The sequence below is a fragment of the Lycorma delicatula genome, chromosome 10, assembly GCF_047948215.1.
Source record: "Lycorma delicatula isolate Av1 chromosome 10, ASM4794821v1, whole genome shotgun sequence".
Classification (NCBI taxonomy): domain Eukaryota; kingdom Metazoa; phylum Arthropoda; class Insecta; order Hemiptera; family Fulgoridae; genus Lycorma; species Lycorma delicatula.
In genome coordinates this window covers 15911306-15937013 of record NC_134464.1, presented here as the reverse complement: position 1 = coordinate 15937013, position 25708 = coordinate 15911306, and the positions used below count along the sequence as shown (strand labels likewise).

The window sequence follows — 25708 nt, the reverse complement described above, 5'->3', positions numbered from 1 at the left end:
GTAACAATCTAAAATAATACACCCTGATTTGTCAGAGCATATCAGATTTGCTAGCTGTTTAGTAACAATCTAAAATAATACACCCTGATTTCCAGAGCATATCAGATTTGCTAGTTGTTGAGTAACAATCTAAAATAATACACCCTGATTTGTCAGAGCATATCAGATTTGCTAGCTGTTGAGTAACAATCTAAAATAATACACCCTGATTTGTTAGAGCATATCAGATTTGCTAGCTGTTGAGTAACAATCTAAAATAATACACCCTGATTTGTCAGAGTTTATCAGATTTGCTAGCTGTTGTGTAACAATCTAAAATAATATACCCTGATTTGTCAGAGCATATCAGATTTGCTAGCTGTTTAGTAACAATCTAAAATAATACACCCTGATTTCCAGAGCATATCAGATTTGCTAGTTGTTGAGTAACAATCTAAAATAATACACCCTGATTTGTCAGAGCATATCAGATTTGCTAGCTGTTGAGTAACAATCTAAAATAATACACCCTGATTTGTCAGAGGATATCAGATTTGCTAGCTGTTGAGTAACAATCTAAAATAATACACCCTGATTTGTCGGAGCATATCAGATTTGCTAGCTGTTGAGTAACAATCTAAAATAATACACCCTGATTTGTCAGAGCATATCAGATTTGCTAGTTGTTGAGTAACAATGTAAAATAATACACCCAAACTGTGCCAAAGTATATCTGCAATTTTGCTACCTGTAATATGTGTATTTTTACAATTACATAATTTGAAACTGTATTTCTAAAAATGAACCCGAATTAGAAAATTGAACTAGGGAAATATATGAATTAACCAGAAGCTTGTTGTTTTATAATTTCAACAGAAAAATGTTATTGATTTGATGAAATATAACTTACGGGATTTTTCTATTATTTTCAATATTAAAAGTAGAAGATTTTTCAAAGAAATCAGTTACTCAGAGAGTTTTTAATCATAATGAATTTACTTGTATTTTCCATATTTCTTTTTTTCCCTTTTGCACTTGTGCAGATGTGTGCATTACCATCCAGACCTCTTAATTACCCCCTTTAAGATTCTCTTAAGAATGCATTTTCACAGCATAATATGGCCAATCCCAATTGGAATTAAAAAAACAAACGTCTATAATCTATATTATTGAAAAAAAGGTAAAGTTACTAATAAATAGCAATTGGAAAAAAGTTGAGATTGATGACAATCCAAGTGAAAAAGGGGGTATTTATTAATGCAAATACTAAATGTAATATTGAAGTTACCTTTATGTGTAGGATTATAGAAAAAAATTAAATCTTATTATTTAGTAATTCGTAAGCAGGTCTTTTTTCATCAACAATATGAAATATAATTACAATTTAATTCTATATGTGAACAGTGTGAGGTGCAAAATGATTAATATCAGGTGACAAGTACCGATTAAATTGCAAATTCTAAAAAGAGAATGTGCTCAATTTCAGTTTTACATGGTTTTGGAAAATGGTTTATAAAAAACATACATTTATAGAAAAATAAACTAATAATTTCAGTGGATAACCACCAGGCAAGATATGGCATGTACTCTAGAAGACTAAAACCAGGGCTTTGTTTTATGTATATAATTTGCTCATATGAAAGGTTTAATGTAGTGTATTTTTAGGTTTAACATTCCTGTAAAAATTATCAATGGTAATAGTGATGGGCCTTATAATAGAACTAAAATGATTCCTGATGGATATACTGTAATAGTTCCTTGATGGTTCTCTGTAGAAGACCAGTATACTTTCAAATACTGTTTGATAGTGTCAAAAATAGATTTATGTAACAGATGGTTAGAGTGAGATAGATCTTTTTAAATGAAAACTAAACAATCTGATGATGTGTTATATTCATAAATTTATTTATATGTAGATAATCAAAGGGACATTTTAGAATTATTTTTGTTGTTAAATATGGTTATTTATTTAAGAAATTATTTAGTGTAATTATAAAATAAAAGCAAATCCACAAAGAAAGTAAGATGTGAGGCTGTTTTACATAAACAGATCAAATACTATTGAATACTATGAATTAGCAAATCACAAAATTCTGCTTATTTTTAAAATAAAATTATAGTAAAAATAATAAATTTACAGAAAACTGCAGAAATTGTATAAACAGCCTGTTAAGTGGTTTATATATACCTTCTTCCTTAAAATCAATTATATTATAATTTAACCTCTTTGAAGACACAGTTCTAATTTAATACTTGAAAATCGATTTATATTACATTTAAATTTAGATATTCAACTCATATACAGCAGAATGAATGATATACATAAAATACCCATCAACTGAACTTAAATTAGTATAATTAATGTTAGTAAGTTAATGTTAGTAAAACAAGTTTTTATGATAAAACAGTTATATTTCTAAGCTACATAAAAAGAACATGTGATTACAAGCTACATAAAAATTCATGAAATTATTAGCTACATAACAAGTACATGCAATTACAAGCTACCTTTATTTTATGTATATTATTAAAATTACTGTATAATAGCCAACAAAACCAAATAAACATAATTGTATATGAAATATACATAGTAAAAACATTTATTTCTCTCCAAAGAGGTTAAAGTTAAATATTTAATTAAAAGGTTAGGAAAATAATGCTTATTAATATTTTTGAAAAAATGTATTATTTACATTACATTAAAAAACCGAGAATTCACATAAAGAACAAAATTACAGTGTACTACTTGTTATTATGAAAATAAATGGAACCTTTACAGTATATGGTCATTTGACTACTTGCTTAAAGGCATGAATATAAACTGGGATTGTATTTTTCTTCCTGTATGAAGTTTTACTAACAGCTATACATAATTAAATAAATTCAGTAAAATAATTGTAACTGAAAAGAAAAAAACAGTAAAAAATTGTAAATGATTTCAATGAAGAAATTATTTGAAATAATTGCCCAACTTTCTGATATAAATGTAGTGACAAGGGAGATATAGGACATCTGTACCTTAACCACCAAAGTATCTAACCTAACTTTTAACTTTTTAACTTTTATATTAACTTTTATATTAACTTTTTAACTTTTATATTAATTAGGTAATATATTAAAGCGTAAACTAAAATTATTTAGAAGAAAAATGAGTAATTAAAAAAATTATGGCCTTATTTTTTTTCTACCTAGTCTCCTGTATAATCAGAAAAATAAAAAATTTGCACCCGCTTGAAAATAATTAAAAAATATGATAAAACGTTTTTGATTGTATTACAGTATTCAGAAATTTGTGTGCCGGTTGGAAATTCACTAAACATGGTAATGGATCAAATGAAAATATTAAAAATGGATTGGAACAAGTTTTATTTTTATTAGAATATTCTGTTGGTATTTATTAGTGAACTAAAAAAATTAAAATAAATATATGCAAAAATAATATAAAAAAAGGATCGGTCGATTACACAATAAAAACAGCTTTACAAAAGATTTCTTTATCGGGTTACAATTGAGAGACCCAGAAATGAATGCAGTTAACTACAACTGACGTCCAGGAAAAATTTAGAAACATAGGAAACAAAAATAAATTATAAATTAACTTTAATAAATAAAAGTTAATTTCTTATTATTATAAATTCTTGAGAAATAAATGAAGAATATATCTTCAATAATGGAAAATATTTGTAGAAGTGATAATTGGCTTTTATTTCTAGAATTTTCTAGAGAATTACAGAAAAAGAAATTAAACAACGTATGTGTGAAAATGTGTGGATGTCCAATAAGATTTAGTTCAATGATTTTGTATGAAAGAAAATTCTGATTGTTCTAGTGTGGAGATAACACAACTATTATGATCTGAAAAAACTAAAAAGGAATAAGTATATTTTAAATATGATATAAAACTGCACATTGTTTTTTCCTAATTCAAAATACAACTATTCTCTTAATACAGTTTCTAAAAAATATTTTCTGTTTCAGCAATAATAATTAAAGTGTTTGATACATCAAACTGTAAAATTTTGTTAGTTCCTGGGATATATTCATTATACTAAAGTATTTATACTTATTTAAAGTAGACAAAGGTAGTGAAGCGCAAGGTAAAGCATGTCTATTCAGTACAGATAAATTACATTTTCTATTTATACAAATAATGTATCCAGATGTAATATAAAAATTAGGCAATTCCTATAAAATTATTGAAAATATTAATACATTTTATAGCATTTTGTTGAATAAAATTCATTTTAATTCCTACATAAAATTCATCAGTAATTAATATAAAAATTTTGCCAGTTGATTTATCCATTTCAAAAAAAGATTACATCACCCCTGTTTTTTTTGTTGAATAAAACAAATTTTGTAAAATGTAAGATTATTATTTATCTATAATAGATATTAAATTTTAAAAAATTATTAAAAAACAAAATTACAGTAAAACAGTTCAACAAATAAATTGTAACAACGTGCTTCAGAAAACCACGTTAAATTTTTATTTTCATTAAACTATAAATTAAGAAAGAAATGGTTAATTTAAAACCGATATATTAAAAAAATAAATCTATGTTGCATACAATAAAATAAATGTCCCTCACTTAAAATAATGTCCTAAATTGTGTGGTTAATGTTCTAGAAGATTGTTCAAAGTTCCACACTAATGTAACATGTACACACTTCCACGTATACGACGCAACTAAAAGGATACGACGGTCTTTTACTGCGTATGACGTACAAGATTGAAAAACAACTACAGTTCTGCGTTTCTGATTGGTCAATCATATCTGAGTTGTGTAGTCGCTAGAGACTCAAGCGCTCCCTCATGACGTATCTAAATCCGTACACAGTTAAAACAATAGACAAACAACTAACTATACAGAATAGAGAAAAGCATTGAAAAACAAGTTAATTACTTTTGTGTTTCTGATTGGTCAATGGTATTACAGTTTATTCGTTCTAATGAATCCCTCCTGACATAACTTCTTAGTAGTTTTAAATAAATAATCACTGTAAAATATTAATCCAAATTTAAAATAAAAAGAAGGAACTAATTTCAAAACCATTTTTTTTTTGCCTTTACCTGTATTAAAATATTATTTTATAAAAATAAATTACGTCATCATTATTGCCGATGTAGTCCAAAATTAACAGAAGTTTTTTTTTTTTAATAGTAATTTACAGAAATGACTTTTGTTTTTTCACCGATATTTTTTTTTTTCAGTTAACAAAAAATATTTGGTAATATTATGTTCTCTAAAACAGAATAAGGTATTAATTTGTATCCGTGAAAATTGTTAAATATAAAATAAATTTTGTTGTAAATTAATTTCCAGATAATATTTTTTATTAAACGGGATATATTAGGTCCGGTTGTTGCTAACACCGAAGGTTTCACACAAAAATTCTCCCTATATCTAACTTCAATTAGACGATGCACTCAAATTATTTTTGATTGTGTCTTTAAACGCCGAAAATACTATCCTCGTGCTAACAAAACAAGTGTTGATTGCAACAACGACAGTTTTGTCCTAGAATTCAATTTAGTTAAAGTCGTCTTGATTTACTTATAAATCAAGAAACACATTTACAAATTTAGTAAGCCTCTAATAAAAACATACCCTTCTCACTGCACCCGCATTCGGCAGTGAGGTCACTGCCTATCATAGACAATGACTAGAGGCCTTTTACATTTCTGATGCACTTTGACCTCCAGCCTTTTACTAACAACAGATTCTAAAATGACTAACTGTCATTTCTGACTGAAAGCTCGTTTCGCCTGTGCTATTCGGCATTTTATATCGCTCCTGCTTCGCCCATCTTTAGTAATTCTACTTTCCAAATAACCGAATTCTTCTACTTCCATAATCTTTTCCTATTTTTATATTCAGTTGTCCATCCTCATTATTTTTAATCCGATGTCAGATTGTTGTCGAATTACATTCGCGAATGGTGAGGAGAGTGTTTAACACATAAATGCATTTATTTGGGTGTGGTAGTTTTTGCGCGTAAAATGCAACGGTTTTTTTTTATTTACAAAATGGATGATGGTGTTCGCGCAACGCTCCCGCAGTCATCGCGCACTCTGGTAGGAATCTTTAAAAAAATTTCGCATTCGTCGCCTCCCGGTGCAAACGCCACGACGACCAGGGTCATCCTCGGGTACGTCTGCGACGGTCGGTCGATTCTGCAGTCGAACGCTAAACATCTCGGTGCCACTTCGTCAACGCTCGCACGCGAACACATGCGCACACGCCGCCTCCTGGTGCACGAGCCCCATTGGGGTCCTGGAATGGCGGGTCGCGCCCCCCGTTGTAAACGCCACGACGACCAGAAACATCCTCGAGGTACATCTAAATTTTTATTCACACACACACAGACATTCAAATATATATACACGAGTATAAATATTGTATGGTAGGTATGCCGTCACATACTAACAGTGGGACTATAATAATTAGAGAAAAAAATTTAATTCACACACACACACACACACACACAATCACATACGATATATGTATTTGTAAAACGTCACAAGATGGTCGAAGTATACTAATATATATTTCATTTTTTATGAAAAATCCCGATTTGTTAGTACATGTCTCTTGGTGGTCAGGTATGTACTTGTTATATTAATGTATGTATTGAAGTTTGGGAAAAATTTAGTACTTTTTAACAGGATCCGAATTTTTGGGAGAAAATCTCAAATATCTCGAAAACGGTCGGTCCTAGCGCTCTGAAAAATTTTCTCAACCCCCCTTGACGATACCCCAATCCGTTCCCAGTGTTTCCAACAGATGATAATATTTTCAAGCGCCCCCGGGTCGCCGTTCGGAAATTGGGGAGGGGGTGCGATGGGGTGCCACCGTAATATCTCGGCAACCGCTCGTCCGATTTTTACGATTCAAACGGCGTAAGTATCGGTTGGTCGAGCGCTAACTGTTTAACGAATCTGGTACACACTTGATCGATCGGATCTTGGTTATCCGGAAATTAATTCGTTTAGCCGTATGTTTTGATTGCATTCACCCACCGTAAAACGTACCGATCCGATCTTTCGCTAAATACGCTCAAACCTGTGCGCTAGCGAATCTGTAAACTATAAACGAGACTGAAAAGTGGGAAATAAAAAATATTCTAAAACACCACTGTTAAATTAAACGCACTAAAATATAAAAAATAATTTTAGGAAGGGATCTCAGAATGGATTTGACAAGCTTTGACGTGATATATAACATTATATGAAAGTCATAGTCAAATTCAAAATTTGATGTTTTTGACAATTTTTTCTTATGCGTGATGAATCGCCTAAAGACTGGGGTTCAAACACGCATAAGAAAAAATAGGCAAAAACATCAAATATTTAATTTGAAGCTATGACTTTCACACAATGTTAAATATCACCGTCAAAGCTTGTCAAATCCATTCTGAAATACCGTCCTAAAATTATTTTTTATATTTTTGTGCGTTTAATTTAAGAGTGGTGTTTTAAACATATTTTTTATTTATTTATGCGATTGTGTTTGTTCATAAAGTAATGTACTATAACCAAAAAGTAGGCGCTTAAATGTACCGATCACTGGCGAAAAATCCCGATTCGTTAGTATCAATTTCTAGAATTAAATTTCTTATCTAACTTTCATTATATCAATATTTATCATTCAAAAAAAATATTTTTACACAAGAGATAATCAATTTTGGACACCTAATAATCCAATTTCGAGACGCCACCCGCCAGGGCAACCCGTTTGCAAGGTCTAGATGCGGAAGGCGTGCCATAGGCATGCCCTGCAGCTAGTATAATCGCTAATTTGGGGCGAAGGAAGCGAAAAAGAAATATAATCTCCGAATCCTTCTTAAAAAAAAAATGTGTAAATTTATTATACTTTGAAAAAAGCGTGTGCACGCGCACGCACACATTTTCAGATCAATATTACAGTTCCTGTACAAGATTGAAAAAGCATTTGAAATGCAGTTATAAGTGTTATATACAGAGTAATATTTAAATATGGAAACAGTTTTATACTGCATGCCTGAGAGGTCTTTGGAACCCGGTTAAAAAAATCTGCATTATGATGGGGTTTTAATTTTTTCCGCCATATTGAATCAAACTTAATTTTTTAAATAGTAAGGTTGACGTGTGATATATGATTTCGGTTAAAAATTTTACAAGAAAAACAGTGGTGAACGCTGTTTTTCTGTTAATACCTTCGTTATCGAGTTTTAAGCATTCAAATTTGGAACGATGGAAAAATCGTGTTAATAATAAAACGTGATGCATGATCAATTTTATTGCATTTTCAATTCACAATGCAAACAATAGCAAAGCTGTAATATTGGTAATAAACAATAACTAATAATAAACAATGAAACGACAAATTATATCAACTGTAATTATTTTCAAAATAAAAATTAACTTCCTCTGCTATTATCAGCTGATATTTGTAAACTGAAAGAAATCAGCTCGAAATACTTAATTAAAAAATCTTATGTGGACAGCACATGACTTCCTTGTACGCCTATTATATTACATATACACATTTTGTTAAAATGAAAAGTACATCAAATTTTATTTTATTAATATATTTTTATTTTTTTATTTTATTGAATTATTATTTGTTGAATACATTTTTTTTACAATCAGAGGTTAATAAATTTTATTAATAAATTAATATATTTAACATGAAAAAAAAAAGTAGAAAATGAAGACTGATTCGAACCTAGGTGCCTTCCCCTTATAGAACCAAATATTTCATTAATTAAAATTTTATTCGGCTGTAACTGGAACCAATAAAAATAAGTATTTTTTACTTTTTCTTAATTGCAGTAAGCCCTCATTGAGAGCATTTCAATGATATGTCATAATTTAACACACCTAGCATCTCCAAGTTTTGCAAAAATATCTTGATGGGTAGCCAATTAGGATGAAATTCCTAAATCATATTTCTACCTGTTGGAACGTTGTCGGGACACATTTGGTTAACAGCATTGCGGTAAATTTTAGAGCAAGGGTGGACTGTATGTGTTCATAAGTGATGAATGAAGGGAATACCTTGTTGATTACTGAAGGATTGTTTAATTGTATGCTGTCTTGGCGGTTTAAAATAATTTTGTAACATAACACTTGTAACTTAAGAACTTATCACTAAAGATAGCAAACATAAGCTAAATAAAACTTAAAGTAATGTTCATCCGAATAACAATTGAGAGAGTCCATCTGGACACGACTACCTTGGGTCAGGTAGGAGTGCAGACTGGTATATGACACTACGTACAGTGCTTGAGGGAGCAGCTTGTGACATAGAGTGGTGTGATGGTCTGATGACCATAGTTTGCTGTGGGCACCCTAGCCACCACTAGGTTTCAGCACCTGATGGCAAGAGGGGGTGAAAACGTAACACTACCAAAGAGAATTTAATTTTAATTAATTCCTTTATATATAATGAAAACTATTAGCATTCAAAGTGCTCTACTAGTTATACATTTTTATTTATCTATTTTTTAATCGGTCCTTGAACATTTCTCTGTGATATTTTATTTAAATATTTTTTTTTTACAGTTCTTGCTGAATTGTAAAAAGCTAAGGTATCCTAATAAGTAAAAACTTATATTTTATGTTATATTATAAAATGAAGTATTCATTTGACGGGTACTATTAATACCCCTCTTATGAATTTAATTAATGATATTTGAAAAATAGAGGTTGTCTCAAGATTTTATATTCCTGTCTATTAAAAAGGTATGCATTTCAATTGTAAAAACTATTGACCGATTCCATTATTACCAGTATTTCCAAAATTACTATTTTTTAAAAATTGTTTGAAATTCTTTGAATAACATTATATATTGACATATGTATTACCTTACCTATACATTTTTTTTGTTTAGTCTCTAGAACCACCATAAATTATTACTTCAGAGGATGATTGAGGTTGATATGTTTGAATGTAGTAAAGTGTAGTCTTGTACAATCTCAGGTCGACCATTCTTCAGAAGTGTGGTTAATTGAAACCCAACCATCAAAGAGCACTGTTATCTGTGATCTAGTATACAAATTTGTATAAAAGTGATTGCCTTTACTAGGATTTGAACCTTAGAACTCTCAACTTTGAAAACAGCTTGTTTGCGATGATGAGTTCACTTTACCACTAGACCAACCCAGTGAGTTGGTTACATATTATATCAGTGGGAATAGGTTTTAACTAATTCTTAGAAAATGTTTTTTTAAATATTTAAGCATATATACCTGAAGATGACAATTTAGTAAAAAAAATGTAATATCATCATAGTGTTCAATAACAAACTCCTCACTGATAAAATAGCAGCAGACAAAAAAATAACACAACTATCAAGAAATAAAATCAGTTAATCTGTGAATTTGGGTGACTAAACTTATTTTAAACAGTACACTTCAAAGATTTTTTTTTTTGAAACGGTAATTTAAATAAATTTTAATGTCCGTTACTTTCAAAATTTTTCATTCAAATGTTTCATAAATTTTCTAGTAGAGAATATGTTAGAATTTTTTACCTCCCAATGCTTGTTGTACACTTGTGTAGCATCACAAAATATAAGAAAATATTTCAAAAATATATCTCAAAAATGGGGTATGTCGTAATTCCTACCAAGATCTTTAATAGTAATGGACGATGCAACTTATCACAATGTTCAAATAATCAGCCTCTAATTTAAAAAAACGAGCATGATCAGCCAGCTCATTAAAAACAAGAAACCATTTTCACATGAAATGTTCTAACCTGAACTGTGTATGCTGATAAATGTACAAAATCGATTCCTGCTGAAAAATAACATATTGTTGTCAGATTATCACCTTATCATCCCAGCTTAAATGCTACTGAGAATGTCTGACCATGTGTTAGTTATTATGTTGCCCAAAAAATGTAACACTCAACTTTGAAGACACAATTAGAAGCGGGAAAGAAAAATTTAGAGAAATAAATGTAAACTTCTGCAAAACAGTTTCCAAAACTATGGAAAATTGAGAGCCAAATTATTTAAAACTGGAACTGATGTTACACAAAATTTCCGAGAGTTTTATTTCAAAATTACATGAAACTGATTTTAGTTCTGACAGTCCAATGGATGACAGTGGTGATGAAGAGGAGGATATACTGAGTTGAGTTGAAGAAATGTGTAACTTTGAAAGAAATTAAATATGTTTTGTGTTAGGTAATTTGTTAATTTAGTGAGTCTAGTAAAAATTATTTATGGAAAAAAGTTGGAAATAGTGTAATATTATAATGTAATTATAATATTACACTACATATATTATATATACTACGTATTTTGAAAATACGGTAAATCAATGGTTTTTTAATTACTAATTTTTTACATTACTGTTAACATCATGATCATAATATTCTGTAATTTTTTTTTGGTATTTTTTGCTGAAAAATTAAATTCTATTGAAATCAAATGAGTTAAGATTTATGAAATGATTCATGGTGTATGTATTGTTTAAATGTTTGTTTTGTTTCATGTTTGATTTTCATAGTGTCATTAATTGTGTATGTTGGACATATGGTAATGATTCTTAGAAATAAAAATAATCATGAATTAATGTCACCATCCATGATCGTATAGCTAAATATAGAACTAAAACTACGCATAGTTAAGACAAGATCAAAAAAAAGTTTTGTTTTACTGAAGTAGATTTTTGATTGGTTACTGAAGTGTAATATATGTTACTGGTTCAAGATAACTAAGAATTCACACAACTCCTATGTTAACATTTTGAATGCCAAAATGTAATTAATAAAATAAAATGTAATTTAATAAATGTAATAATGTAATTTTTAATGTAATATTAGTCTTTTGTATTAAGTGGTGGGGAGACGCTCCCTCTCATTATGCCAGTCGACTAACGACAGCGGCTCCGCACAGATGTGTGTAAACGTAGTATTAAACTTATACTTATGTTATACCTTTATACTTTATACTGCATACTTTATATTTTATGTTATATCAAGCGTAAATAAATTATCAAAGTAACTTAAACTGTGGATCTTATTCCATATTTGCATATTTACTAACATCCTATGCTATCACTCACAAAACAAACTGTAAATACATTATTTCATTTTTATGTATGAAGTATGTCCTGTCCACCTACCATACTGATGTATGGTACTACTAGTTCAAGGTTCATACTTGGATTGGGTTCAGATTCACATTGAATAACTAGGAAAATCACTATTGTGTTTCATATTTAAGGAATTATTATTGGTTGGCTTCCATCTTTTGTATTATCAAAAGGATTGTTTTTGGTAGCTAGAAGGGGCAAAAAATCACTTCAATAGTAAAGTGACTGAGTTCCTGTGGGTTAAGCATTTCATCCATCTTTCTCTTCTTCCTATGATGTCACCTGGGTTCCTCCTATATTGATGGTGCTCTATCTAGCTGTTTTATAGCTGCTAGACACAGTAATTGGCTGATTGGCCACAGAATTGGTCAGAAAATTTTAATTTTGACTTCCTAACTAATAATCAGTACCCTTGACCCCTTTGCTTGATACATTGTCCATTAGTCAAAGGTGTATTTTTCTCATTTGAACCAGCTGATAGGACAGTAATTAAATAATATCAACCATTATTACCATACTGTTTTCAGATTTAAAGTAATACTTTAAGTTTCATTTAAACTTTTCTTTCAGCTGCAACTCTTTTTTGATGCGTGTTGTTGCTGTTTGCTTTCTTTAGTTTTAAAATCTTGATCATCATTGCATCTTGAAAATTTTGAATAATATTTGTTATTAAATACAGAATTAAGATTTTCAAGCTGATTTTAATTCAGAACTAAAACCAAAGTTCAACAGAGATAGAGTATTCACAAGTCAATGTCTGACTGCATTAATCTGTAGGAGGCTGACTAACATCTTTTTTGTCATAACCATATGTCTTTAGTTGACATTGAGAAGTAATATCCCGTAATACAACAGATTGTTGAAATCAGGTGAGGGTTCAAATATTACAACATTAAATTTTTAATAAATTAAGTATTGCGGAACCATTTTTCTTTGACATAAATGTTTTGTATTCAGAAAACCTTACTGGACGTGTTTTATTTAACAACCTCTTTATCAAATCGGTGACAAGAGTTATTTGAAAAAAGTCACCTTTATTAGAAAGAATTTTGTTACACTTTTTCTCAAAGGCAGCCTTTCCAATTTTGAATATTTAAATGTTTTGTATTTAGAACAATCAAATGGATGTTTGCATCAACAATAGGCATACTTTATTTGACTGAGACTAAACAAATATAAATTTTCCACTATTGGTAATAGGTTATGCTTTTCAAGAAATGTTAAAAGTCTATTTTTCATAACTTTCCAAATATTTTAGAAAGTTTGGTAAATATCAGAATTAGCCTACAATTTTGTAAATTAAATGATGATCATTTCTTAAGGAGAGGAATAACAACAGAAGTCTTAAGGCAGCTGGGAAATACTCCATTGTTAAAAAGTCATTAATTAAATTTGAAAGGACAACAATAAATAGCATCTACAACTTCTCTTAAATCTGGGAGGAGTTTCATTATTACCTACTAAATATTTATCTTTTTATTTAAATACATGTTTTTACTTTCAAGGTGTCAACGAGAAATAAAAAACTTATTCATCAATAAAAGCAATCATTGTGAATGGCTTTAGTTTTTGCTTGAAATGGATCAATATTGTTTTTTGAAATACAGAAAAAGGATTTATGAAATTCCTCTGCAATAAGAATAAGGGATAGATAATGAAAGTTTTGTAATTTTTATGAAGGCACTTGCCTTGTTTTATTTCTAAATTCACTTTTTCTTTGATAACTACCACATAATTTTACATCTATTGTTTTAATTAGATGTTAAATTAATTTAACACAATTTTTTAGTATTAGGAATAATTTTAACATTATTATTCATATAAAAAAAACGCATCATTTTGTATAATTTTGGAAGTTATCAGACAAATTATAATTAGACATTTCATGGAGATTTTATAACTCCTTTTATAATCCATGAATTTTTCCTTTTATGTTTAACCTGTTTCTTTTTTATTAAAGGGCAAACTAGAAAGAAGGCCTTCTGAGAAACATTAAGAAAATTGTTAAATTTTTCATCAAAGCTAATTTTAGCACTAATGTTTTCAAGTTTTTAATTGAATCATTATTAATTGCTCCTGTAAGATAAGTAAAGTAATTATTATCTTATCTTTTGTTTTCAATAATAAATGATTTTATTGTAGTTTTTCAGTTCTGATCTGAAGGACCACACTTGACCTGCAAAAAAAAATTGATCTTTAGATAAATTTGTAAATATATTGTCAATAAAAGTCATAGTGATATTTGTAATTCTAATTGACAGGGCAGTAGAAGTATGTATTCCTGCTAACTCAAACTGAGTTTATTTGTCACAAGACTATAATTGTCTGAAAAGTTAATATTAAATTTCCACCATGCTATGACACTGAATTTGTTGGGAAATCTTAAAAGAGTTTCAAATAGTTTATGTGAAAGGTTTCAAAAGAACCAGATGGAGCTCTATAAATTACCATCATTCAAATTTAGATTAGGGCATTGAATTACTCAACTTTAAAAACTTCTTTCTTTCGTGTATATAGTGTGTTAAGTTTCAATTTTATTAAAAGGTAGTCAACAAAAATTTAATATTCCCCATTTTTATGTACAATTCTATAAAAAGCGTCAGCACGCTTTAAATCATTTAATTAAAAAATGGTGTCTGTGTTGATGGTAACCATTATTCTGAAAGACTTGCAAAATTTGGTAACTTGTTACAAAGAAATATTTCAACTTCCTCAGTTTTATTTCTTAGATATTGAATGTTTGTATGAGAAATCTTAAAATTAATGTAATTAAAATGTTTCAAAGAAGAGGAATCATAGTTAGATGTTTAAATTAAGATCAGCTTGACTGTTGCCATTGTCTAGTCTATTAATATTATTAGAATTTATTGTATTTTTAAGGAAAGAATTGTCAATATATTGGAACTAGTTGGAATAATCTAGTGTGAGATTTGTGAAAAAAGTAAGAGAGAAGTCATTTCAGACTAAAAAGGATCTTCCTTTTATTCCCCCAAAAAAGAAGAAAAAACTCCTTTCCAAGAATTTCCAACAGCAAGACCTCACCCAGAATTACTTTGGCACTTGAATGTAAATACAATGCATATAGATAAATAAAAGCAATAGAACTGTACCTTGAGGATTCTGTTCTTTAATTCAGACAAAAATTTATACTAATTCAATTAAAGTAGTTGTCTGGTTCCAAGGGATGATCAAATTCAGTGGTTGGACAAAAAATGAAGTGAAAGCTGCAAACAAAGGTAAAATATCTTTATAACTTTACCTGATAAAAGTCCATTCTATTTTTAAAATATTATCAAAAGAACAAAGCACAGAAAAAATTATCAATATGTGGTTGATTGTTTGAAAATTTTAAACAAATTTTTAGAGATAATATCTCTCTTTATGTATTGTGAGTTAAAGAAATTTCATTTCTTAATTTTAGTTGATTAGAAATCATGTTTTCCTCCCTGGAAAAAAAATCTTGAGTGTTTGATATTTACTAATGAACTGTTCCTTAGAAATAAAAATGAAAAATTTATCACTGATTTTTTTTCTTGAATTTATTTGTGTCTTGAGGCATAGCGATCTTTTTCAATACACAATATTATTTTTCTGTTGACATTTATTTTCATCATTCTATTTTTAGAAAAGACTTGAAGTCACAGAATAAACTATTTGTGGACTAGTATTTTTATCCAAACAATGAAGTAGTACATGTTACAATAGTTTTATATTTGCTTAAATAAAATAGTGTATTGCGTGTTTGAGTATGCCACTTTCTTCATGGTATAAAAAACTATAGTTCTTAAGCTATTTTAGTTTCTGAATATAACTGAAATATTTTACTTGTATTACAGTATTTCATCAGGTCTTCTAAGAACATTAACATGCAGTTTTAGTAAAGCATTATTACTTCATCATTTTATAGTAAGTATAAAGTACAAGAACAAATACTGATTTGATCCTTACAAGTATTATCATCAAAGTTAAAAAAAAAGTTAATTCAATTTCTGATTACCTTCTTTTTGTAAAATTCTACATTTCATTATAATAATCAACAAGTACAACCAAAAGTTATGTACTTTTAGGTAACAGCATAGTGAGGTGAAATATACTAAGCTAAGAATTCTCCACTTCCTAGACACACATGCATGTGGCATGTGCATGTATGTGTATATATATATATATATATATACTATATTAGTTTTTTTTAGAAAAAATACTAATACCAAAATTAATACTGGTATTAGTTTTTTTTTAGGTTTTTCTGTGCTGTATTTGGTAGTTAAGTTGTTTTTTGAATTTAACTGGCATATGAATTACGTTGATGAATTATTTGAAGTTTCAAAAAGTTATATATATATATATACACACATACATGCACACACACACACACACACACACACACACACACACACACACACACACGCCAATTGATTTATAAGCAAAAAAAAGTATGTTTTTTAAGATGTAATGTGTAATTATATTTATCCTAATTATGAATTGTTTTAAATTATAACTACTCTTTATTAAACTTTAAATATTTATCAAATGTGGTCATAAGCTATTAATGAATACCAAGAGCATGTAGGAAAACTGTACAAGGCAATGTTTAACCTTTGAGATAAACAAAAACTAATTTATTAAACATTCTTGTGGAACACTTAAAATTCAGGATACTATTCCCTGAGAGTTCTAAATTTTGCAGATCAATCAGGTTTACCATCTTATTATGAAGTGAATAGTATTTAATTTATTTACCATGATATAATTTTAAGAAATTTTTAATTAAAAATTTGCCTTAATTACTATTTATCTGGCTATTGACTATCCTTAAAAGTATATTATGTTATAGAATAAACATGTTAAGGTACAGAATAGATATTCTATATCTTTAATTAATGCTTTACTTATTGAATAAAGAACTAATATTCAATGCAATCAAGTAGGATCAGTAAGATTTGTTTTTTTACATTTCATTTTACTATGTAAGGTAGTCCAGTGCCTTTTTTTGCATAATAATATATAGACTCTCCTATGGTTGGCTAGAGAAAAGAATAATATGCTTTTTCTACTAATGAATATAAGGAGTACATATTTTACAAAATAAATAGTATTAATTTGTTATTTTGCATTGTCATTTCAGTCTACTTTGAAACTGAGGCCCACATGTACCTAAAGTACAAGATACACCAATCAGAGTTTCTTTTTTTGAGAGTAAATGACTTTCACTAAATAATCTGTCCTTGTGGTTTTGTGGTTGTAGAACACCTGTGTGTTCTATAACATAGGTGTTTTGATGGGTAAGGTACAATATTTTGCAACAGTACATTCGGGTCAGTGAAACAGAAAAAATGTTACTCTTTTAGTAAGCTGGTATAAGATTATTTTATTCTTAAAAGTTACATACCAACTGGTTTTATACTGGTAGTAGCATAATTGTTCTCACATCAGCATTATTAAGGAAAAATATAAAATGATTTTCAACTGCCTTGTTTATTGAACTGAATATACTGTTCCATATGAGCATGCCAAGTCCTCAGACATTTATATGATATTCAGCCCGCAAATGACAACTTCATTCTTCTCATCATAGGGACTGGCATTTTACACCATTATTTAAAAAAAAAAAAAAAAACTGATTAGCATCTCTATGATCCATTTGGTTATAATAGCTGAAAGATAAATTGAAATATATTATTTTAAAATAAAACTATGAAAAGTCAGTTTTTAAAAAAAACAAAATTAGGGCTTAGAAGCTAAACATACATAGAAGCTAATTTTGTGAGCGAGCCATTAATATTGTATTTCTTAATCTCTAATAAATTCACTAAAGGAATTTCATATTGTACATTTGTTTAGAAATTTTATCATGTTTGGATGTAATGAACATTCTGCAAAATATTCATTAATTTAACGAAGTTGGCAATACTTTATTGGAGTACAATATTTTAATTATAATTCAACAATTCATATAGCAATTAATTGGTACAACAACTTTTCTTCAAATTAATATTGAAAATATAAAAAAATTATTACTTTACAACTTCTGAAGATTCTAAAAAAAACCTAAATATGTGACCAGTAATTTATACATTGAACTGGATCATATGGAAATTTATTGGTGTTATTTTCTAATATTTCAGGTTTTTAAAGAAAATACTGTAAATTTATGATGGAAACTAATACTGTACAACGTTTGTTACACTTTCTTGGCCATAAAGATGAAAAACACTCATTCAGAACAAAAATATGTTCCATTATTTCTGTAATAATGTCTTTTGGAACAATAATGAAAATTTACAAAAATTGGAATATTAATATAATAAAACGATTTACAGCGATGAAAGATTTAGATGTTACTTTAACATGTTTACTATTTTCTTTGGAAATTATATTTGTACCGCATAATATGTGGTCATTATTAAAGATAATTAATAAAGATTTTTATAAAGAAGAAACTGATGACAATTTAATTATTAAATTATCTAATGAAAAAATAAATGTAATAATAAATAATAAAATATCACAAATATTTTATCTAAAAAATACAATTTATTTAGTGTTATTGATTGTTATTTTTTTAATTTGTGCACCGGTTTTTATTTTTCTTTATACTTATTTAGTAGAAAATGATCAAAGTAATTACAGAATTAATTTACAAAATTTTCCATTACCGATTGAATTTTGGATCCCCGAAACATTTAATAATTCACCAATTTTATTAATTACAATATATTCTCTATTATCAATGGATTTAGTTGTATTAGCAAGTTATGCTTGTATTATACTCGGTGCATTTAGTGCTGCAGTGCAAACAATTATTATTGATTTAAAATTATACTGCATTTCATTAAAAGAAATTGATGAATATTGTGAAATTAATAATTTTAACAGCCTTAAATGTAATATTAATGAGAATTATGATACTGAACGTAGAGAAAGAAAATTGTGTTTTGATTCAGAATTTTTTGACTCTAAAATTTACGACAACAAACTAAGATTATACATTAAGTACTTAATAATACAACATAATGTAATCTGCAGGTAAGTGAATAATAAAATACATTTACATGAAATAAGTAAAAAAAAAAATAATTAGAAATAAAACATATATATACATATATATATATATATATATATATATATATATATTATTTTTTTCTAAAGTCAATCTTTTCAAGACCCATATCCCTCTGTACTAATATATATTGTATATATAATATAATCCAACTTGATCCCCTAAATACAGAAATTATAAATTAAATAAGATGACACTTACCTTATTTTTTCATATCTTACAATAGTGCTTTCATGGCAAGCCACACACCTTCAATTGTAATTTACTTTTTAAGTGTTTATATCAAACTACATATTATACTCAAACACAATTAAATATATATACATTTTTTTATAAATTAAAATTGAATATAATTTTTTTTAAATATCATAAATTAATTTTTTTTTTTTTAAATATGTATATTACAGAAATTAAAAATTTTTATTTCTAAGAACTACAAGTACCTAGGAGTTAAAAGCTAATAAAACTTTCTTTTTACCCTAAGCCATTCATTATTTATTTTGGGTCTAAAATTTGATAAACAACAATATGCATATGTAATATCAGTAAACATTACAAGATTTGGTTATCTAACAAACTGAATTTTTAGTACACTATGATGAAGTTCCATCTTTACTTTTTCCAAAAAGCTTTTTTTGACTCTCTGTACAATGGAAAAAATTAATGCTGCAGCTTATGGACAAAAATGGCTTTTTTTATCCGTTGGCAAGTCAGAAAACAGATATTACTGAAGAAAAAAAAATTTTAAATATAAAAAATATTTTTTGGCCACTACAAGGTTGATACTTATCACGTAACAAACATCATCAAAATCAAAAATAGTGATGCACTGATCATTTGTTGAATTAAAATGGAATACCTCCTATAAAAAACACAATATACGAAATGTACAGATATAATTCAAATTTTGTACATTTTTCAACCAGATTTCTAAATTCATGTCTGCCTAATTAAAAATACTGCCAGCAGTAATATCAGTTGATACCAGCATGAGTATAGGAGCACAAGTCACTGATGATGGTTGCAAAGATAACCGAAAGCTTTCAGAAGTTAGCTTTTTAAACTGTGTTATAAAATTTGATTCAGCTTGCTTACATTTTAAAATTAATATTATCGTCAACTACTGCAAAATATAGTAAGTATAGGTTAAGTTCTTATCTTAATTCTAAGGGTACTGTGAGATTGCAATTTTACCCACTTCCCTCTGCTTTTCACAGATACTTATTCAACCATGTGAATAACTATTCACATTGATGTAGAATACATATTTATGATGTGAAGATGAGTTCTGTTTTATTCAATTATTCATTAATCTAATAAGTGTTTTAAAATTCAAGAGTGTTGTTTTGTGAGTTCACAAGAAATTATAAGGCACAGACTCTCCATTCATTTATGTATTCTTTAAATTCTTCTGTAAATAATTATAGTCCAGTTCAATTTGACTACATTTAATCTGACCCAGAATTTGGTGCAAGAATTAGCTATACACCTTATGTACAGCAAAAACTACACAGTTTATATTTGTACTTGGTTGTAGGTGTGTTAGTAGATTAGTAATTTAAGATTACTGGAAAATGACGGTTTCAAATTAATGGTACTTGTTTTTCCAAAGGACTTTCAGATTCATCAATTTGAAAGTGAATTGTTCACTATGTTTATAATTTTATGTATTTTCACACTTCATCGTGTTGTTAAATGAATTATCATTTCTCTATCAAATATTGAATTATTTATTGTTTCTGTTTTTATTTCAGATTTATTAAAAATGTGAATAAGTTTGTCCAGTTAAGTATAACAGCAGCTAACCAATGTGTGTGCTTTCAAATGTGTGTGTTCTTGTATTTAGCTATTGAGGTAATTAATACAAAAATAATAAAATAAATCTAATACAGTTACTAGTATTATTTGGTACTGTTTATATGACTTTTTTAATTGAAAAACGTATATATGAGTTTACATAGCACTTCAAAATATGGTCAGGTGTATCTCCCTCATTGGTTTTTCCATTTTCTTACTTGAATATCATTTAACTAAAGAATTTGCCAAATAAAATTTAGAAAAGTCTTCACAAAATTAGAAACAATTTTTTGCTTAAATTATTGTTTAATATTTCAAAATACTTTTCTGGATGTTGTGCTCATGGAAATAGTCAAGAAAATGTTACCACATATTAATTAATTATTTATATTAATTAATAATTTCAAGTAAAGCTGGTAGGTAACAGTACAAGCTGAGGAATGTATCCATTTAAAAGTGTATGCAGTTGATTATTGGATATGAAGAGCTGTCATACAAAATTTCCTGGATGAGGTACCTATTATCTTGGTTTAAATTTCAGCTCATTTTCATTAAAAAAAAATAATGGATATCTCTTTTTAACGATAAGGCAAGTCCTAGGAAAAGCTGGTTACATTACTAAGAATTCTCTGTATTTTAGTAAGAAATATTAGGCCAATATCAAATTTTTGTGCTTTGTAAAATTGTTTCCAGTCTTTCTCATGACCATCACACATGTATTGACCTGAGGTTCAGAAGACACCAAACAGATTTGCTTTCTCTGAAAATCTCTGGTCTCTTTAATGAATATTATGAAGGTGTTGCTTAGAGAGCTGAATATCATTTCATTTCAGTGTACTGTTAAACAATATACAGGGATAATAAAGCAGTCGATGAGAAACCACTTCGCTTTTAATTTTCTTTAGCAAGCCAGGATGAAAGCTTGATGCTCTTGAAAACGGCTTTGTTTTTGTTTTTTTAAGGAAACTTGTGAAACAACCAAGTTTTCTACTATCTTTTGGGTCTGAAACGTAAGATGAGATTACTCCAAATACAAAAAAATACAGGACTAGTTTTACAGGATTCTAACACTCCAAATACAGGATTACATTTCAGTGAAGAACAAGAGGGATTTTAACATTTACGAAACTGCAACTACAGTGGAAAATATCCTATGCCTTAAAGATTATCTGATCCTTTTCTTGAAGACCATCAGACATTACCACCCTCTTATTTCAAATTTCTTTTCATAAAGTGAAAATGCTAACCAATTAGCTTCACCTTTTTTCTTTTTTAGAACAATGAGCAAACTTACAAAGGGTTTCATCTGGTGAGCAAAGGAGGTAAAATTAATGCATAATAAAGCTTGCATCATTCTAAGAGAGGGATGGAGAGAAGGAGAGATTTCATGATATTAGAACACATTCTAATTATGCCAGATCTGACGTTGTTTGTATTACAAATATCTCTCAGAATATTCACAACATGAGAAAATAGTTAATATCCTCTTTGTCGTACGCCTGACTTCTGTTCCTTCTTCACTTTTCATGAATACAGGCTCTATCACAATTACAATTACTATTTTGTCCCTCCATCTTAGACTAAACAAAATTTCATGTACTCTATGATATATCCCAAATTTCACTCACACACACATGCATATATATATATATATATATATATATATATATATATAATTAAATTAAATATAAACCATCAATACATAGTAAATAGATAAGTTAAACTTACCATATTAATTTTGCAAGAATCAATTTTCATGGAATCCCAGTTCAGTTGTTATTAAATTCTATAATTGCATTATTTTATTTATGATTTGCTGAAATTTATTTTTTTTAATTTTGAAATTTATTATTGATGAACATGCAAATTCTGCTATCCAGTACTGGAGATACTTTAATATTTCATTTTGGAAATGTAATTACAGAATTTGATAACAACTGAAAATGCTGGATCCTGTGAAAAATCAATTCTTGGAATTAATGTAGTAAGTTTAACTTGTCTATTTACTGTCAGTTTGGTGGTTTATATTTCAATTAATATTAACTTTTATTAGGAGAGTAGTGAATATGTTAATGAATTATTGGAATTTAAAATATATACATATATATCAGAAAGTGCAAATAACCTGAACATAACTAATATTTAATAAAATGAAATTTAATCAGAGATTTCTTTTAATCCTGTACAATTTGTAAAATATGTTTTAGTATGCTTTAGGTAAGGTGTTCTCTCTTATTCTTAATTAATTTGCATTTATGATCTGGCATAGATCTAACAAGCATACTACAGTAATATTTTTGTATTATTTTTCATGAAACCATACCTATGTTAATTTAATTTGATTGGATCAGTTTTGTATTGCAGTTCATGTTTACTTTTCTTTTGTCTACAGTTACATAAGATTTGGTGTTGATTGAATGTCAGGGCAGTTGCCTGAATACTGGAATACCAAATGTTCTTTTGCCTATCACTTTACTACAGAATGACATACCAATAAATCTTATTACAATATTATGAAATCAGTTTCAACCATCCTTCAGAGTACAACATTGCTAAAACAATTTTTTTTCTTATGTTTAATTTATTAATATAAGTGCATGGTCTAGTGATTTTTCCCCCATTTGATGCCTTTTTAAAAATTCTTCAACCTCCATGTAAAAATATGACATCAGAAAACTGACCTTTGATTTAGTTTGTAAATACTTTGGTCCACAAGAGGCATTACTGCTCATAACTGTGTTAAGAGCTATTTTTAAGTAACCAGCCAAGATTTCTGTCAGCTGCAAGAAGTCTGTGTTGCATAGTTGCAAAGAATATATTTGTTCCATGGCTGTTGTCTTTTTAAGTCTATAGCATATAGACTAGGATTAGTCTATAGCATAGGATTAGTTTCCCTTTTCTCTCATACTGAATTAATTTTTCACATTTAACTTCTACATTTAAGGTTGATTATTTCATAAGAAAGCTACCTATTGTAATGGGCACCTTGATTCAACTTCAGGAAAATTTTGACATATCTTCATGTTTCACATCCCCCAGACCCCAAAACCACCATCAGCTCAAAAGTTTATCTATCTATCTATCTATCTATGTATATATATATATATATTTCACTTCCTTGTGGACAGCCGTAATTTTGCATCAATTACTATCAAATTGTTTCTTAGAAATAACTCATCCCAAAATCTCAGTTGAGTTCATTAACGGCCAATATTGGACCATGGAGGTGGAAATGGGGGGCCTTTTTTTGAAAAACAAAATATCGCTATAACTTTCTTATAAAGTAGAATACTGAATTCATTTAAAGTTCCTACTATTCTTTGGATGAGGGCCTAAAACTTGTGTAAGTAAAATTTTTTGATATCACTAACCATTGACTCAGAGGATGGAAAAAATGGGGTTCTGAAGACAAAACATATCTCCCTTAATAGGCACAGTATTGAATCAATTTAAAGTGGTTGTTAGTCCTCTAAACATTACCTAAAACGTTTGTCTGAAAGTGTTTAATATGATCAACCCTTAAAGCAAGGTATGGCCAAAATATTGCTGGAATTGTAAGAAGATGGAGCTTGTCGTATGCTAAAAATGTGAAGCTTTTTTCACATTCAACCATTGTTGTATTGAGTAAGTTTCAAGTTTTTCCTAACTTTAAGATGGAAATCCTTTGTATCCCCTACTTAGCACTGGTGAAATCTACCTTTGCCTTCCAGTGTGCTGAAAGGGCTTTTTTGAGTTGAAAAGGAATTAATTTCTTAAAACTGTATCCACTAAGTACCTAAGCTAATACTACACAGAAACTATTTATTGCATCATACAGTTATACTCTGATAGTGAGAATTTTAGAATGTTTTCTTGGAGTTATGTTCATTATTTTGAATGCATAATAAAATATATGAAAATGTGAAAGTTTAACTTTATATGAAACAGTTGAATAAATTTCCACCAAACACAAATTAGTACACACCAGTTATTAAGTAAATAAAGAAAATAATCTCCCATCACTCTGAAGAAATAGAGAATGAGTATGGTCAAATGTAGCTAGAACAAAGAAACAAGTAAAAGATTCCCCATGCTAAGGTTAATTCGTTTAGTAAGGCATTTTTGTAAGGCTCTTTGTAAGGCATTCTCATTGTAATGATGTGCTATATGAAGATATATTTTTTCTTGTAGTTCTTAATCATGATTCAGATTATATTTAATCTTATTAAGTTTTATATTTTATTTTTGTAATTTTGTGAATATTTCTTGTGATTTATTTCAGCCATTATAATTACTAATTACATAACTTTTTCTTCTAGACTAATAATACTTTTATGAGTATCGGATTCTTATGCTCAGCTGTATTTGAAAGTCTCTTATTGTACGCTTATTGCATTCATGGACAAAGACTAATTGATGAGGTAGTTTTTAATAAAATAATTGTAGTATGATATGGTAAATTATCTATAATAAATTATAAGTGTATCATAGATTTCTCCTTTTATCTTATAGATTTTTAAAAAAATATTATTTTTCTCTGAGATTAATAATGATAGTGGCTTCTAGTATTTTCTTCAATAACTAATCTATTATTTTTTTAAGTTTTACAATTTACAGAGTGGCACACAAAGTAATCCAACATTTGGTTTTGTTAAAAAATATTTATCTGAATCACAATACAGAAAAGTAAAATACATGTTTACTATAACATGTTTAATGTACAATGTAAACACGTTAATGTAAACATTAACATGTTTACTATATACCTAGAGATTATATTCTGCATATCACATGTTCAC

General features: G+C 28.3%; 1 protein-coding gene across 3 annotated transcripts in view; it reads left to right on the top strand.

Annotated features, from left to right (window-relative positions):
- Positions 1-25708, top strand: part of LOC142331348 (odorant receptor 2a-like) — a 45071-nt gene that overhangs the window by 12687 nt on the left and 6676 nt on the right. For all 3 annotated transcript variants that reach the window (XM_075377183.1, XM_075377185.1, XM_075377184.1), the window contains 3 exons: positions 15910-15979; positions 20888-20987; positions 25229-25330. In XM_075377183.1, coding sequence (XP_075233298.1) covers positions 20958-20987; positions 25229-25330 — 132 coding nt within the window. In that variant the 5' untranslated portion in view covers positions 15910-15979; positions 20888-20957. The remainder of the gene's footprint in view (positions 1-15909; positions 15980-20887; positions 20988-25228; positions 25331-25708) is intronic.